This window comes from Trichechus manatus, unplaced genomic scaffold (genome assembly GCF_000243295.1).
Source record: "Trichechus manatus latirostris isolate Lorelei unplaced genomic scaffold, TriManLat1.0 scaffold00019, whole genome shotgun sequence".
NCBI classification, from domain to species: Eukaryota; Metazoa; Chordata; class Mammalia; order Sirenia; family Trichechidae; genus Trichechus; species Trichechus manatus.
The window spans coordinates 336,894-355,151 of record NW_004443955.1 but is presented as its reverse complement, the minus strand read 5'-3'; the positions used below and the strand labels follow the sequence as shown (position 1 = coordinate 355,151).

Sequence of the window (18,258 nt, the reverse complement as noted above, 5' to 3'; positions counted from 1 at the left end):
CCCTCCCAGAGTTTCCAAAAGACTGTCAAGGGACACCGGTTAAAACGCAGGTTCACGCGCCGCCCATTCCCGGGATCTCTCATTTTAAATGAGCGTCGCACGGGATTTTGATTTTGATCAAATGGTCGGCAAATGCCACCTTGCGAAACACTGTCTACAACCCTCTTCCTTCGCCCCGCCTTCCTCTCTCAGCTAACCCAAAAAACCAAACCCGTTGCCGTGACTACCACTCATAGTGACCCTATTATAGGACAGAGTAGAACTGCCCCGTAGGGCTTCCGAGGCTGTAATCTCTACCGAAGCAGATTGCCACAACTTTCTCCGACAGAGCGGCTGGTGAGTTTGAACTGCCGACCTTTAAGTTAGCAGCCAAAGGCTTAAAAAACTGCGCCATCAGGACTCCTCCGCTGACTGACCCGTTGCGGTCCAGTGGATTCCGACTTATACGACTCTAGAGGACAGAGTAGAACTGACCCCACAGACTCAGTCTAAAGAGGATTCCAACTGCCGACCTATTTGGTTAGCAGTCGAACTCTTAACCACTAATCCACCAAGGTTCTCCCCGCTGACTAGGGCCTAGTAAAGACACCGGAATCACGGAGAGGGCGCCTGCGACAGACCTTCCGCCGCGGGGCACTGAGCATGCGCGCGCCGCGCCATCGCTTGCGTCACTCAAACGTGCCCAGGTTCTCGGTGGCGGTTTTAGGCCCCTGCGGCGACGGCGGCAGCGGCGGGCGGGAGGTAGTCCCGGGCAGGTTCCTCTCGGTACTCCCATGGAGGAGGCTACGCGCACCGCCGCAGCGCCGGATGCTCGCACTTCCTACTGGACGACGACGAAGGCGGTGGCTGCGCGAGCGAAGGAGGGGGCGGCCCGGCGTCCTGTGTGGAGGTGCGAGCCGTTGTGACCCGGCTGGATCGCGGAGGGGCAGTACGCGGCCCGACTGCCAACTGGGGTGAGGACGTTCCTTTTTCTTTACAGGCAAGCTCCAGGGGCCAACTTGTGGGCCAGCCAGTCCGTCTAGGGCTGGGGAACGCACTTCAGGAGCAACTTCCCTTTTCCCGGAGACCAGCAACGCGTGTTCTGAGGAACCCCACCGGGAATTAAGTTCTGTTAGAGCCCCCGGAAAGCCGTTTCGGCCCTGTAGGTGGCGCGTATTTATTAGTTCATTAAGACAGTTTCATTTTGTCGCGGTGAGTTTTAGAAAATGGTTTCAGCTACTGTGGAGGTATTAATTCAGTTGAACATGCCCTGTAAGTCAGCTGTAAAGCAAAGTTTTACATAGCTGTTTTATTTCATTCCCTAACTTTAATAAAATCACCGAATCCTAACTGTCTGTTCATACAACTACGTAAAACTCAATATACATTTGGTTTTGTGTTTGTTTCTCATGAATTTCTTTAAGATTTTTAATTCATTTAATACAGGATCACATCCATTCTGTTTCTAGAAATTCTGTATGTACCATGTGCTCAGTACCTTTTTTTGTTTTAAGTAATAAGAGGAAATGTGAGAGAGATCTTTATTTCATTCCATTAAGCTCTTGGAGCAGTATTGTGCACGTTATGTTTGGTTGATAGGTTTCAGTTAGTTGGTAGAAAGAGTGAGTACGAGAGCTAGTAATGGAGTCCTTTTGCCTACTTCTGTATTTTCTTTTCTAGGCTGGAGCTACTCTGCCAGGAGTTAAAACTTTAACTGGGAATAAAAGGTAACATTTACGAGGAAATGAGTGAATAAGTCATTATCTCACCTCTTCCAGCCTTGTTTTCATAAGACAGACCTTACTAAACTTACGTGTAAGTTAAAATTTTAATTTATAACTAAGTGATCTTAATCCTGAATTAGAGTTGGAGAGTTAAGTGTTCTAGTAGTTGTAAGTACTGTTCTTAACAATAATTAGCCCTCTGAGAGGTTGGAAAAAATTAAAGCTAATTTTGGATAGCAGTGAAAACCAGGCAGAAGTAAAGAAGAACTCTAAAATTTTAATATGAGTGAGGCACCCAGTGGACACTCGAGTTCCGATTCTGGCATTAGGATATACTTTCTGTGTAACCTCTTTGAAATTTGGTGTCTCTGTCTGTAAAGTGGGGTAATGATACCTTTTCATTATTGTGTGGCTTAAAAATAATGCATGCAAATCAGGTCAGTGCTTAGGTAGGTGCTTAGCAAGAATAAAAAAGAGTTAACACTTGTTTTCAGGATGTTTCTGTGGTATAAAAAATGGTTGACTTGCATTTAAAACACTTGACTTTAAATAGTACATTATTTCTTTACATAGAAGATATAATAAACATCTAAATTTGGATGTTTTGATTGGTGTATGTTGTGATATTGAACATAAGGACAGATTTATCTGTGTTGTAGAACTAAGAGGATCCCTCAGACAAGAGACATGGTCAGCCTTAAACGTTTATGCATGTCTAACTATTTTATGTAAATAAATTTGAAATAGAACAACTGTATTATCTTCTGTAATGGCCCTAGTGGAAAATAAATTATAATTTGGCAAAATAAATGGATTATAGATCTGTTTCATGTCTTTTAGATTTCTGTATAATCAACAGGACTTGTGTGGTGTGATGCCCCACCTTCTTACTCTCTCTTGTGGCTTCCTACCTACACTTGCTCACACAGTGTTCTCCACGGTGGCCTTTCTTTTCCTAGAAAACTGCAGATGTGTTCGCACCTCAGAGCATTGGCACTTGCTTTTCTCTCTGCACGGACTGCTCTTTTCTCATCTTTTCAAGCCTTTGCTCAATGTTGCCTCCTCAGTGAGGCCCCCTAACCACCCTAATTAAAATAGAGGCGGACCCCACCCCCAACTCCCCTGCACCTTTAGTATACTTTACCTTACCTCATAGCATTTACCATCTCTCGGTATACTATCTAACGTTCTTATTTATTTTGTTCATTGCCTCACCCTACCTTCAACAGAAGGTCAATTCCACAAGGGCAGACATCTGGTCCTTTATTCACTGCTATATCCCCTGTTCTTAGAACATAGTATGTGTTAAGTAAATGTTTGTTGACTGAGTAAGATAAGCAAGGCACCTGTCCACAGGGAGCCACAATGAAGGGACTGTGAATTATGTATGTAATAAGTAGCCATCGTACAGGCTGTAAGATAAGTGTCCGGTAAAAAGACTGTGATTACTTAGCTTGTGGAATTCAAGCAGGGCTCACTGAGAAGGTGCTTTTTGAACTGGGCACTTTCAGGTAAAAGGGGTAGTGTAAACAAAGATATGGAGGAGGGAAAGTAGGAGTAGGTTAGAATGGCCGCAGTGTGTTGACGTCAGGTGTAACACGGTGTGTGAAATAGAGTTGGGAAATAAGATTTAAAAGGTAAATTTGGAACAAATGACTAAAGGGTCTTAGTTACTGGGTTACAGAGTGTGGACTTCTTGCTGTAAAAGCAGATAGCCATTCTCAGTTTTAAGCAGGAGAATGGCCTTGACATTGTTTATTAGAGCAGCAGGACAGCATTATGTATTTAAGTGACTGAGGTCAGGAGAGACATAGAGATGCAGGGTCTAGTTAGTAGAGCAGGTGTGACGCCGTACTTCAGAGGTAGAATCCATCTGGCACTCATGGCCCTCACATCTAATTTGGATGATGAGGATGGTGAAGCCATTGCCAGAACATGTGGGAGAGTAGATTGGGCAGAGACTATGATGACCTATACTGAAAGCCTGGCTTGAACTGCCATTACCTTGTGTTCTCCCTCTGGGAATAAGAGAAGACTCCAGTCGGCAGGGCAAAAGGCTGAGAATGAGGAGACCTGGATTCTCATACTGGTTCTGATACCTGCCCATTGGCTGACAAGTTAATTAACTTTGCAGTGCTTGTTTCCTCATCATGGGACCCTCACCACATACCTCTTCACGCCTGTGTGAAAATGAAATGTCAAAAATGCTGTGACAAGGTTAAAACTGTATATATACTTAAGTTGGTATAAGTTTTAAAGTTTACAAACTTTGATGATTGTGTTTCCTACTCTTAGTCATTTTACAAAGCAAATCTTAACTTAAGCTTCCCTTGCAGACGTTAGAATGCTAGTCTGTTTTATCTTGTTCCTTAAATTAAATGTTTTCCACATTGTAGAAGTAGGTAAATTGATCTAATAATCTTATTTTCTTTGAGAAATATTTATTTCATTCTCGACTGCTGACATTTAATATAAGTCAACGTTATATGTATTTGTAAATATTAGTAAACTAAGCTGTGAAAATCTAGAAAGAATAAGTTGGAAATTCTAAGAGTCCTTAAAGTGTAAAATTTATTTAAATTTAAAATTTAAATCGGTAATTTTTAATTTGGTCAGCTGTTGAATCCTTAAAGGAAGGGCACTTTAGTCATCTTTGTAACTCCATTGCCTGGTACGTAATAGGTGCTGAGTATACATTTATTGGACAGATTGTCACCCCAGAACAACAATGACAGTTGGGGTGGGGCCTTCCACCTGAGTGTCTCCAAGAGGTAAGAAGGACAGGTTACTAGGGAGCACATCATCTCTGATTTGGGAACCTAGTTGAAGTGAAACTTGGCAAATTTCTTGTTTAGCTGTCTTTAAGCCTGGCCCTGCCTTATGGCTAATCCTTGAAGAGTAAAAAATATCTCTGGAAGCAGAACATTACCAAATCTGAGAATAACAAACCAGTGAATTCCTTTCAGGACACTCATGCTGATGTCCTAGTTTTAGACTGTAAGTCAAAATGAGATAACCCATTTATTTAGTTTAGTGGCTGAAAGCTACTTTATTATTTAAAGGCTTGCAAAGTTTATGTTACTTGCCGCCACCCCCCCCCCACGCTGGTATATAGTTCCACCAGTGAAGAAACAGAACAAAATGAAAAACCAAAAAAACCTTAATTCTTAAAAGGCTTATAAATGCAATTTCCACCAGAAGCTAGTGCCTTTTTCCCCCATTTTGTTTGTTTTTTAAATTTTATTGTGATAAAATGCATGTAACAAAAGTTTTGCCATTTTAACCATTTTTAAGTGTACAGTTCACCATCAGTGACATTAATTTCATTCACCATGTTGTGCAACATCACCACTATCCATTTCCAAAAGTTTTTCATCACCCAAAACAGAAACTAAATGAGTACCTTTTGTGTGGAAACTTTTTGCTTGGTACTCAGTAATTTATCTTAGGATACACATGAACAAATTGAGAATTACACTTTAACATAAACGCATAGGAGAGAAAGTACCTGTAGACTGGAGTTGTTGAGAAAATACTTGTAATACAGCTTGAAATGTGACTGGTTTGAGCAAAGAGCAGGCTCTAAGTGGGGGTGGTGGTTGTTAGTTGCCGATTCTGACTCATGGTGAACCCCACCTGTGCAGAGTAGAACTCCTCCATGGGGTTTTCAGGGCTGTGACCTTTCACAATCAGATTGCCAGGCCATACTTCTGAGGTGCCCCTGGGTGGGTTTGAACTGCCAACCTCTTGGTTGGTAGTCCAGTGCTTAACCATTTGCACCACCCAGGAACTCCTTAAGTATGGCTAGTGATACTTTATCAGTTGTGGGAATAGAGGGGAGGTCCATCTGATGGGAGCCAAGATTCTGTGTTGGGAAGTGAAGTGGATAGGAAAGGTGTGGCCTGACTGCATATGCACTGGAAAGCTATACACATACGATTGATCCAACTGGGCACCTTAGAAAATCAAAATCAGTAAAAGAAAAGTCCCCTATATATTTTTGTGTGTTTGAAATTTCCCATAATAAATAGATACAAAGGAAAGGAGAAAGATTGTAAGTAGCTTCGTGAAACTTTTCAAAATAAATGTGGAGAAAATTAATATACAAGAATAGTAAAATTAGGGGCAATGACCTTAGGATAAAATGAATAAAATTTTGTTGTATATATGTGTGGTGAAATGAATTCCTTTATGTGGCCTTTTGTCTAGGTTCCTTGGAAAAACAGTTAAACAGGGAGATTTTTCCCCCAATCCCTGAGGAGTTGTTACCTTTGCCCAAGTTCTGTTTAGAAACTACTTGAGGGACTTCCCAGGTTGCTTTCTATGCCAGAGCATTGTTACTTTTGCCCAAAGAAGATGTGGGTTTCTGCTGGCTGGAAATGTTACTTTTGTACAAGGCCTGAGTTGATTGACATCTCATGGGCTTGTGACTCTTCCAGAATGATTGGCTGGGCCACAGTCTTGCAAGGGATTGGTTGATTTACTATTGAAATAGTGGCTTGAAAGTCCACCCAATAGGATTAAGTGACTTGTGCTCCACACAGGGGATTGGTTGGTTCATGGTCCTGATAGGAGGACCATGCTTTGAAATTGACAAGGAGTTTGCTTATATAAGTAGCCATGCCACAGAGGTTTTTTTAGAGTGGAGAGGCGAGGAGGGTACCTCAAGACCAAGAAGAGCCTGGGGCAGAGTGGTCTGGACTTGGGGTTCCTGTGAAGGCAGCGTCCTAAAAAGAGCTGTACACAATGAGGAGCCCGAAAGGGGCCTGGTGGTAGAGCCAGTTGTGATAATAGAAAGCAGCTGAGAGAGCTGAGTGGGCCTGCTGCACTGGCCATGAGTTGGGCCAGTTACTAGCAGAGAGGTTGATGGCCAGGAGGCTGAAGGCAGAGAGGTGTCCACAGCTTAGGGATGCGGGGGTACAGGGCAGAGAAGGGTCTGCTTGCTAGCACAGCTGAGAGAGCTGTCCTGGTTGGGAGCTGTCCTGTCCTGAAGAAGGGAGGGATGTTTTCTCTTCCTTAGGGGCGCCTTCCAGACCTTACCTTTCCATGTCCTTCCTGATCCTGATCCCAAGTTCCTGTTATTTCCAAGTTGATTCTGATTCCAAGTTGTAGCCTGTTATTTCCCTAATAAACCATGTAACTGTAAGTATGGTCTGTGAGTTCTGTGTGGCTATTGCAATGAATTACCGAGCTTAGCAGAAAAGTATAGAGTGCCGTGGGGGAATGGTTGGTGCCAGAAATGGTGAAGGAGTTTGAAGTATGTCTGACCTCCAGGAACCAGCTTTGTGCTAATCCTGATTCTTATCCCCCTCATGAATTTAGACAATTCTTTTTGCCACAATACAACATGTAACTTGTGTTTAGTGAAAGTTAACGTGTCAGTCAATATTAGTAAATTTAAGTTACGCATTTGGTATATGAAAGTCAGGTTCATGTAAGTAAAGTCTGAATTTAGATTTGTGAAGCTGTCATTAAGCTGGAATTAGAATTGTAGATAAATCTGACTGGTTTCTGGGTATCATCTTTGTAGATAATAAAGTTCTGTTTTATTGATTCCAGAAAATTCATACTATATTTGTTCTGTTCAGACCTTCAAGATTTATGAACCATGGAACTTTAAAAAATATATCTTGAGAAATATAAGTGCCCAGTTGTTAATTCCTCAGTAGAGCTTGCATGATAATTAAGAGCATTGCTTCATGAAAATAATTGTTAAAAGGAGGGTGATGATTTTTATGTTGGATGATCATAAGGGTACTTTGATTAAAGTGAGGTAATCTTTACTCACTAGAAGGATATCCATACCAAATGTTTAGTAACTAGATTTTTAACTCCCATTTTTTCTGGACCCTATAATCATTATCCTTGCATTTTTAGTTGTACCTAGTACTACCACTTCCCAGGATACTTCAATAACTTTTTACAGTGCTCTAGCCTATAAAACAGTTCTTTAGGGTTAATTATATGTCATTCCATTTGTGTGTATTCACCCAGAAAGCATATATTAAGACACATTTTGAGACTGCCAGACAGCTGTGTGCACAGGATAAAAAGATGACTAGTGTGCATATGCCCAAGAGCTTATGGTCTAGTGAGGAGACTGGCTTATAAACAAGGATAAGTCGGTCATTTAAGGTGTGGTGTGAACAGTGTAAGTGTGTGAGGTGTAGAAATTTGGAAATTAAGATTGACCCTGAGAGTCTTAAATATCTTGTTACCAAATTCTCCTGCCTCCCCCTCCCACATCTTTTATACTTAACATCTTTATACAAACTGATCACGACAGTCAGTGCAGCTCTACTGTCGAGAAAATTATTCCACAGGCCTGCTAAAGTTAAGTTGAGGCTTGAAGTTAATGAATGTTTGGCACATAAAGGACTGAGTCTCCAAACTTCCCACCTAGGACTTTTCTCATGGCATCATTTTGCCTTGGAAGTGGCATTGGGACAGCTGGGGATACTTTTTCAAATCCCCTATGAGACAGATCAGTTCTGGAATGGTTTCAGATAGACAGTTGAACTCATCCAAGTTGTATATGACTGATACAAAAACAGAGCACCTTTCTGACTTGAGTTGTATCTTTCCATGTTTCACTATTATCTTGTCCTAGATTGTGAGGTGACCTTGTTTTTGGGACTTGCAAGTGGTTTCCATCTGGCATCCATCTTGCAAGTTTTGAGCACTGCAGTATGTGTTTTAAAAACTTTAACATGGAAATGTTCAAACATATACAAAAGTCGAGAGAATAATACAGTGAACTCCTGTGTACCCATCACCCACCTTTAATAGTGATCCCATTTTTTGCAATTTTTGGTTTTTCAAGAATTATGATGAAAATTTTGTATTACATACAGTAATAGTGCTCGAGTGTGTAAGTTAGCTATCTCAGTGGCATATAGCAATAAGCATTTATGATTCTGCTCACAGGTCTTTGGGTCACCTGAGATGACATTGTTCTGGGCATCTTGTTCTTCTGTAATCAGTAGGCTAAAACCAAAAACACCAAACCTGTTGCCATTGAGTAGATTTCAACTCATAGTGACCCTATAGGACAGAGTAGAACTACCCCATAGCGTTTCCAAGGCTGCAGTCTTTACAGAAGCAGACTGCCACATCTTTCTCCCATGGAGAGGGTGGTGGGTTCAAATTGCTGAAGGCATATTCTTCACCTGGTAATGTCAAGAATGCAAAGGGGCAAGCAGAACTGGGGGGGGGGGCCTCTTTAGTTCTAGACTTGAAACTGGCACTGTGTCACTTAATGCCTGCCTCCCATTGGCCAAAGCCAAGCCCAGAATCAGTGTGCTGTTCTTATGGGAATGTACAGGAACCATAACCTGCTGCAACATGCATATCAAAGCACTGGCACTTTTCTTTTGTCTGGAATGATGTCAACTCAGTGTGATGATACTGTGTTTACCGTTATAGTACTTACTACCGCTTTGTTTGTGATTGCCTCTTGTGTATCTCCCCATTGAAGGCCGAAAGCTCCTTGAGGGCAAGCAGTGCATGAACATAAGCATACATAGCATATGTTCAGTAAGTATTGTTTGAGTGAATGGATAAGGTAATTTAAAGAGGGCAGGTGGATAGATTACATTGCTTAGTTAAGGGCCAAGTTCTCATAACCTGAAGAAAGGAAAAACCTATTTAAAGAGGGCAAAGCAATCCTAGCTGAATTGCAGATTAGTCCTTGGACTAAATAGTTAAATTTTGAGATTAAAGATCCTAAGACTTACCAGAAGATTGGGCTGGCAGTTAGTTGTAAACAGTCGTAAACCTTGCTGCTAAATACTATTTTTTCTCTGCTTTCCACATTTTGCTTTAGTTCATTTTTCAGCCGAGTTCATAAGTTGGCCATTTGGAAAAAATTTTGCAGTCTTTTGTGAGCCTCTCATTCTAGTCTTGTTCATTGAGACCTCTAGGTGTCATTGTCCTCCTGTTCTCCAAAGTCCACCAGTACCATACCCAACACCCCTGGGAAATGTTTATCTACTAGAATTGTCATCCTGTGCTAACAAAATAACATGAAATTTGTCTTCTCTATTAAAAACAACAAAACACCAAACTCGTTACTGTCGAGTCAATTATGACTCGTAGCAACTCTATAGGACAGAGTAGAACTGCCTCATAGGGTTTCTAAGGAGTGGCTGGTGGATTCAAACTGCTGACTTTTTGGTTAACAGCTGAGCTCTTAACTACTGCACCACCAGGGCTCCCCTTCTCTGAAATACATATTCACATGTATTCTAAGAAGAAAATAAAAATGTAAGGGTGAGAAGATTTTTAGTTTCTCTGTATAGATTATTCAAGGACACATTTGTAAAGTTGGTAAATGTATTTATAAGCTAGTTTTATATATTGTTATGACTAATTTTTCATTCTGTAGAATTTTATTATCAAAAAAGTTTTATTACTATGAGCTGTCATCTAGGACTGGAAAAAATTTCTTCTGTATAAAACCAGGTTCATAAAATCATTCTAAACGTTTTATGTCACAATCCCATCTTTTGCCCTGGTGGAAGAAATAGATTGATGTTAAATTTAAATAGTAAATATATTTATTACCGATAACCTGTTGCCGTTGAGTCGATCCTGACTGTTATTAGTAGTAGTAATAAAAATGTTCTTCCTTATGAGAAGATAAATGGAGTAAAATTTTGGCTTGCATGAGAGCTGTCATGATCATTCTATTAAAAAATCTCATTCTATTTTTTATTGTTTAGATTTGAAGACTCCAGTACCATCCATCAGTTTTTGTTCTGTGATCAATGTGGTTCACAGGAACTTCTTAAGTAGTAAACGACATGAGCCAGGGGCGTGGAAAATATGACTTTTATATTGGTCTGGGATTGGCTATGAGCTCCAGCATTTTCATTGGAGGGAGTTTCATTTTGAAAAAAAAAGGCCTCCTGCGACTTGCCAGAAAAGGCTCCATGAGAGCAGGTAGGTTATGCCTTATTTGACTTCTGAAGTGACATAAACATTTGCTTATATACTCGGATTCTTTGTAGAAGCCTACGTTTTTATTCCTAGTGAGTATATTCAAAACTTTGAACTATGAAAGAGTTCTAAATGTTTACGAGTCAAATTAATTTTGTAGTGAGAGAAATTAAAAAATGAGATGTCAAAATAAGTTAACTGCTTGCTCCTTTAGTTAGTTGCATTTTTTCTTACCAAGTGGGAACAGGGACCAATGCCCAATTAGCGTCTAGCCTTTTCTTTAAATTTTGATATGTCTGCAGAGAAGGAAACAAGATTTCGTTAATAGAAATTAGAATTTTGTTGAAAGCTAGGATCTTTTGTCTGTGATAGTTGAATAGCAGTAGGAGGAGTTCTGACTTTTACCTTAGACATTTTTCCTTGGCAGGAAGGAAAGAGAGGGTTTCCCTGGCTTGAAGAGTACCTGGCTGAGTGAATCTCTGAGTGCTGTAGGTTGTTTTGTCAGAAATTGCTGACAAAGTCACAAGGCCCTTAGGGAGACTGGACATGATTGAACCCCACGCACAGTCCTCCATCTGGCTCTTCATGACAGCTTCCAGTGTCCCAGTATTGCATTATGGCTGTGCTGCATCCTGCCTCTGCTTCACTTCTACATCTGGTTCTGACCTCATGGGAAGACATGCTTTGGCAGTAAAAATATCACTTTCTCTCTCTTTTCTGTGCCACCTCTATTGGTAAACTTAATTAAGCAATCTTAAATCAGTGGCCTTTATGGCATTTAGTGGGTAGAGGAGAAAGTATTGGCATCCACTGCTTGTTCCCCCAGTTTCCCATCTTTGATTCTAAGTTACCCATGATGGTTATGATTGGCAAAGGATTCATTCACATTGTTTTTTTCTTTTGGACAATGGCTTCAGTTACCGGTGGCTTCCTTACTTTATTAGTTTGGTTGACAGGCAAGCCAAGGGAAACAGCAGGATGTTCATCATGGCGACAGCCCCAGACTGTGAGCAGTGATGAATCTATGTCTGATCAGCATAGGACTATATAATCCAAGCTGACTACATCATAAGTGGGCTTACCATACTTCAGTGTCAGATTAATTCATTAGAAGTTGGAGCTACTTCTTACTGGTTTTTTTTCTTTACTTTGTTTATTGAAGCTGAGTTCACAAAATAAAAAAACTGAACATAAGGGTTGATTTAATTCCTTTACTCAAGAATATAGTACATACCTAAACATCGTTAACATTCTTATGATCCTCATGTCCCCTTTTCCCAAGATAACCATAAAAATAATATCTAAGAAATTACTTTATCAAATCATACAGAAACCTTTAAAGCAGTCAACAAATAAGATTTTAAGATCTGTCAATACTGATAGTTGTAATAATTTATGAGTGATAATTTTTCAAAAAAGTGAAGTATTTCTTCATTCGCAGGTCAAGGTGGCCATGCATATCTTAAAGAATGGTTGTGGTGGGCTGGACTGCTATCAAGTATGTATAGAGAACCTTTTTAGAAAATACTACAGCTGTATATTAAAATATTTGCATATACTAGTATAGTCTCACATTACTTGCAAATTTAAAAACTGAACAAATTCTGTGAACAAAATTATTGATTAAAAATTTATGAACAAAATTCAAAATATATAAGATTTAAGCCTGTAAATGTTGTTTAGTAGTTTAATAACTTATCTTACTTACTTTAATTAATCTGATTAAAACGTGTCTGATAAACATATGTGTTTTTTAAAATTCTCAGTTTAAGAAGGGAATTTTGAAAATGAAAGATCCTAGAAAACATCCTGTTTTTAGTTCCTCCTCCTCCAGTGGTCTCATTCCAAACTGAAAAGGGGATATGTATTTGATAAGACTGTCAAAGCTTATTTTGATGATTACCTTTCAAAAGGTACATAGAAGAAATGATCCTGAGATCTTCAAAGTATTCAGGATTATACCATTATGTAAATGTTCTATGTGAAACTAAAAAATAGATATGGAAACTTAGGGTGTCGGAGGAACTTTCTAAGCTTAAGAGCAAATCAAAGAAATAAAGAGACTGATAGTTTTGACTTTTCATTCAACAAATATTTATCGATCACCTCATATATGCCAGGAACTGTTCTAGGTGCTAGAGAGAGACTAGTGGGAAAAACAAAAAACAAAACTGAAAAATCCTTACCTCCCTACCAACGTGAAGCTTACATTCTAAATGGGAGACAAGCAATAAATAAGATAAGTTAAAATGTATGTGTGTTAGTGATAGATGCTAAGGAGAAGGAGTAGGTAGGGAAGGGGGATATGAAATGAAGGACAGATAGCTATAAAATTTTAGATAGGGGACCATAGAAGGTCTCTGAGAAGGTAGTATTTGAATGAACGACCTAAAGGAAGTGAGGGAGCTAGTCGTTTGGATATTGGGGGAAGAACATTTTAGATAAGAGGAAACAGTAAATGTGAAGGCCAGAGGTAGGACCATACCTGGCCTGTAGTGTGATAGGTAGCCTCCAAGATGGCTTCAGTGATTCTTGCCTCTTGATAGTCACACCTTTGCGTAATCCCCTCTCATGTTGAATCAGTGTTTGCCTGGTATGATCAAAGAATAGCCAGTTGCTATTAGATCCATTTCAATTCATGGCAACCCCGTGTGTATCGGAGTAGATCTGTGCTCCATAGGGTTTTTAATGACTGATTTTCCAGGAGTAGATCTTCAAGCCTTTCTTCCGAGTTGCCTCTGGGTGGACTTGAACCTCCAACCTTTTGGTTAGAAGCCAAATGTGTTAATCATTTGCACTACCCCCGGGCACTTTGCACTGTCCAGGGACTCCAGTCAGAATACAGTGGAAGTAATATGTGACCTCTGTTGCTCATAAGAGGTGCTACACCTTCTGCCTTGGTCTCTTAGATCATGCTGGGCAAAGCCAGTTGCTGTGCTGTGAGGACACTCCAGCAGATCTGTGGAGAGTACTACAGCTAGTACTCACTTGCCAGTCATGTGAGCAAGCCACTTTAGGAGGGGATCTGTCTGCCAGCTTCAGTCAAGCCTTCAGATGAATGAAATCCCAGCTGACAGCCTGACTGCCCCTCTTAAAAGACTGAATGAGAACTACTCATTGAGCCTTCCTGAATTCTGAATCAACAGAAGCCATGGAAGATAATAAATGGTTATTGTTGTTTCAAGTTGCCATATTTTTGAGGTGCTTTTTATGCAGCATTAGACTACTAAAACCTCACGAAACATTAGAGGCAAGTGTGGCAGTAAGGGAGTGAATGGGGGGAGGTAGGGGATAAGTTCAGAGAGGTAATGGGGTGCCAGATCATGTAGGGCTTTGTAGGTCTTGGGAAGGACTTTGACTTTAATGTTAGGGAGATGGGAGGCCATTGAAGGCTTTTGAGCAAAGAAGTGACATGATCTGACTTAAGTTTTAATAGAATCTCTCTAGTGCTGTGTTGAGAATACTGCATAGGGTCAAGAAGCAGAGTAACCAACTAGGAATCTATTGTAATAATTGGGTAAGATGTGATGATAGAATGGACCAGAGTATTTATTTGCAGTGAGGATGGTGAGAAGTGGTAGAATTCTGGATGTATTTTGAAGGTAGAACTGACAAGATTTGCTAACTGACCAAATGTCAGGTGTGAAAGAGAGGAGTCAAGGATGACATGGAGGTTTTTAGTCATGCTACCTGTAGAATTGAGTTGCCATTAACCACAGGGTAAGACTATCAGAGGACCTGGTTCATGGGGTGAGGTGATTTCAGGAGCTTGGTCTAGATATGTTAAGGTTTCAAATGCCTATAAAATATTTAGTAGATGTGTCAAGTTGACAGATATACAGATCTTGAAAGCCATGAGATGGTCCAAGCTGGAGATAACAGTTTGAGAGCCATCATTAGCATTTGAAGCCACAGGATCATCTAGGAATGAGTATAGATGAAGAAGTTCAAGATCAGGGACCTGAGAGTTCAGGGAGATGAGGAGGAGGAGTTGGAAGAAGCAGTAGCCAGAGAAGTAGTCATTTGGTATCATGAAAGCTAAGTGAAGAAAGTGTTTGAGGGAGCAGAGTGTTTGACTGCTCATTGGTGTGAAATGGTGCTGATATAGAGTAAGTACTTTGAGGGATGAAAAATGATCACTGAGTTTAGCAGTAAGTTCTTGGTGACCTTGAGAAAAGCAGTCTTGGTGGCAAAACTGTACAACATTTTTGAGTCTCAAAAAGCAGTGTTGATGCTTCTGGTAACAGTGGAGTAGGTAAGTGAATTAACATTCTTACTGAAAACAAGTTAAAAAGCTGGACAAAATATAAAAAGCATCTTCTTAAGAGCATCAGAGAGCTAACATGGTAATGAAGAGTTACCTGGGCAAGATCAAGGAAAGGATTAGAACTCGGAAGGGTAAGCTGGAGGCACTTCTGCTCTAGAGGTGTTTGCAGACTCCAGAGGAGGCAGCTGAGAGAGTGAACCTCTGAATTGGACTAATAAGGGTCAGAGATTGGTGCTGCCAAGGATAGGAATCCTGGTGAAATAACCCCTGCTCTGGACTGTAACTCTTTGAAAGACTGTACCTTGGGAATGAGATAGAGACTATGAAATTTCTGATAATCTGGGTGGACCAGATAACCTCAAGCCTTGGTCCTGAATTGCTAGTGCTCTCTGGTGCCTGGCAGAAGAAAGCAAAAATTCTCTCTTGAAGATAACATCATCCTGGCCTTAAATTGTTTCTACAAGTAATTTTTCAAATAAAATGTCCACGGGGGAAGAAAGAGGCACATGAGATTAAGAAAAATTAGCAGAAAAAACAGAGAGAAATTGACCCAGAGACTCTCCAGCAGAGACCATAAAGCAGTTGAGCTTACTGTAAGGAGCTGTAGTTCCAACATTAAATTGCAACTATTTGAAAAGGTACTAAAAAGAAATATAGTTGAAAAATGCAGCAGTAAAAATCACATGAATGGATGTAACAAAGCTGAGGAGAGACTTAGTGAACTGGAAGGTAGTTTGGAAGACATTATCTAGAATGAAGCAAGCAGAGACAAAAGGATGGAAAATACGGGTAAGAACAGGATCAGATAACCCGTAAGCAAGGTACGCATGGGCTTACTTGTATTTACTTACTAATCTGTAGTGTACAGTTTCACATTTGAAATTTCACAGTTTCAAAGATGTGGTAAAAAATAAGTGAAGTTGTATACTACAGATTAGTAAGTAAGCACAAGTAAGCCCCTGTGTACCTTGCTTATTGGGTAATCCGTCCCTGGGTAAGAAGGTTAGCAAACAGGCATCAGTGAAAATAACCTGAGTTCCACAATAGGAAAAGACAAAGATAATGGAGCAGAAGCAATGTTTGAAGAGAAAATGGCTGAGAATTTTCCAAAACTGAAAAAATGTTATGAAACCACAAATCAAAGAAGCCCAGCAAGACCCAAGCAGAATCTCTGAAAAGAAAACTTGGACCTAGATACATCATAACAAAACTGAAAGCCAAAGACATAATATTTTAAAGCAGTCAGAAAAAAGAGTGCCTGCAAAAGGGTGACAAATTGATAGCTGATTTTCAGCAATACTGGAAATTGGAAAACAGAGAACTATATCATAAAAGTGCTGAAGAACACAGCTAGCAGTAGAATACTCATTGAAAATATCCTTCAAGAATAAGAACTAAATGAAGATGGTTTAGACAGACTGATAACTGTGTTAAAGTAGATTGAAAGGGTATTCTGTAGGCAGAAAGAAATTTATCCAGAAGGAAAATTATAAATGTAGGAAGGAAAGAAACAAATGGTGAATGTGTGAAGGTGAACAAAGCTAAACATTAATGTTAGACTTGACAGGTCAAGGATACATGTAATATCTAGGGTATACAGTAAAAGAATGACTGTATAGCTTTCTAATTAATGGAGAAAATGAAATTATTTCTTAAAGCAAGAAAGAAGTTTATAGAATAGGCAGGACAGATAGCATATAAGAAAAGGGAAATAATCAGAAATCTAGAAAGTGAGACTTTCTCCAAGTTATTTTTTAAGTCAGTGCCATGGATAAATAGGAATTAGGGAGTATCCTAGATGAAAAGGCATTAGAAACATTGCATCTAAATTCCTTGATTGAATCCTAGAAGGAACAAACTATCTCTAAGAGAGATTTTAGGGACTATAGAGGTTGAGTACAAATTGTTTATTAAATTTTATTAGGGGGTTATTGTTATTTCATTAGGTGTGGTAAGTGTTTATAGCTAAGTAGGAAATATCGTTACTTTTTTAGATGTGCATATTCCCATGAAGTGAGTGTGATATCAGGATGTTTATAATTTGTTAAAATATTTTGCAAAAAGAAAAAGCATTTATCATAAAAAGAAAGATTAACAGCACATGTGGTAAAATATTAGTTACATTTGTTAGATCTAGGTGGCTGTCATTTATGTTCTTTTTTTCAGAACATTTGAAATATTAACATTTAAGAGTTTAAAAATAAAAAGGAACATCATTTTAAAGGTATAGTATATTAAAAGCCAGATATATCAATAGCTGTCTTACAGGAAATGCTCCAGGTAAAAGGTAAAGATTATCAGAGTGGAATTCAAGCAAAAACCAACTATGGGATTTTTACCAGATATATACTGTATTTTTATGTAAATAACACACGCCTTCTACGTTTGTTTGCCAACTGTGCCCCCTGCGAGTATTTTCTTAAGCACCGCTATGCCAATTTTTTTTACATGTTGCTGTAAAAAAATTAGCATAGTGTGTTTATGAAAATACCTCAAATGGAAGAGTGCGGTTGGCAAACAAATGTAGAAGGCTTGTGCTATTTGTGTAAAAATACGGTAAAACATAAGGATATAGAACATTTGAAAGAGATGGATAGAAAAACAACAAGAAAGTTGATATTGCTGTTACTGACATTAGACAAAATATACTTTAAAGCAAAAATCAATACTGGAGATAGAGGGTTATTTCATAAATATGAAAAACTCATTAGTAAACTAAACAGTTCTTAACATTATTTAATGTTGTTATTAGGTGCCGTTGAGTCGGTTCCAACTCATAGCAACCCCTGTATACAACAGAATGAAACACTGCTTGGTCCTGCACCATCCTCACTATCGTTATGCTTGAGCCCGTTGTTGCAGCCACTGTGTCAGTCCATCTCGTTGAGAGTCTTGCTCTTTTTCACTGACCCTCTACCAAGCATGATGTCCTTCTCCAGGACTGATCCCTCCTGAAATCATGTCCAAAGTATGTGAGACGAAGTCTTGCCATCCTCGCTTCTAAGGAGCATTCTGGCTGTACTTCTTCCAGGACATATTTAATAATATGACCTTGAAATATACAAAGCATAAATTGACAAAACAAGGAGACATAGATAAATCCAAAATCATCAGATTTTAATATACTGCTTTCACTAGTTGATACAACAAGCACAGAATACTTGTTAAGGCTACAGAAAATTTAAACAGCAAATTTAACATAATAGACATACGTCACTGGACTCAACTTCAGAGTCAGTGCATTTTGGATATTTATAAAAATTGACCATTTGGTGGGTCATAGAGCTAAAACCAAAAACCAAACCCATCTGTCAAGTCGATTGTGACTCTTAGCAACCCAATAGGATG

The 18,258-nt window shown here is 39.4% G+C and overlaps 1 protein-coding gene across 10 annotated transcripts in view; it reads left to right on the top strand.

Moving 5' to 3' along the window:
* Positions 1 to 185: 185 nt before the first annotated feature.
* Positions 186 to 18,258, top strand: part of NIPA2 (NIPA magnesium transporter 2) — a 37,026-nt gene continuing 18,953 nt past the window's right edge. Inside the window, exons 1-4 of one of the 10 annotated variants that reach the window (XM_023727835.1) lie at positions 186 to 889; positions 1,660 to 1,706; positions 10,427 to 10,646; positions 12,085 to 12,141. In XM_023727835.1, the coding sequence (XP_023583603.1) occupies positions 10,508 to 10,646; positions 12,085 to 12,141 (196 nt within the window). In that variant the 5' untranslated portion in view covers positions 186 to 889; positions 1,660 to 1,706; positions 10,427 to 10,507. The other 9 variants (XM_023727831.1, XM_023727828.1, XM_023727833.1 and 6 more) reach the window with 9 other exon arrangements.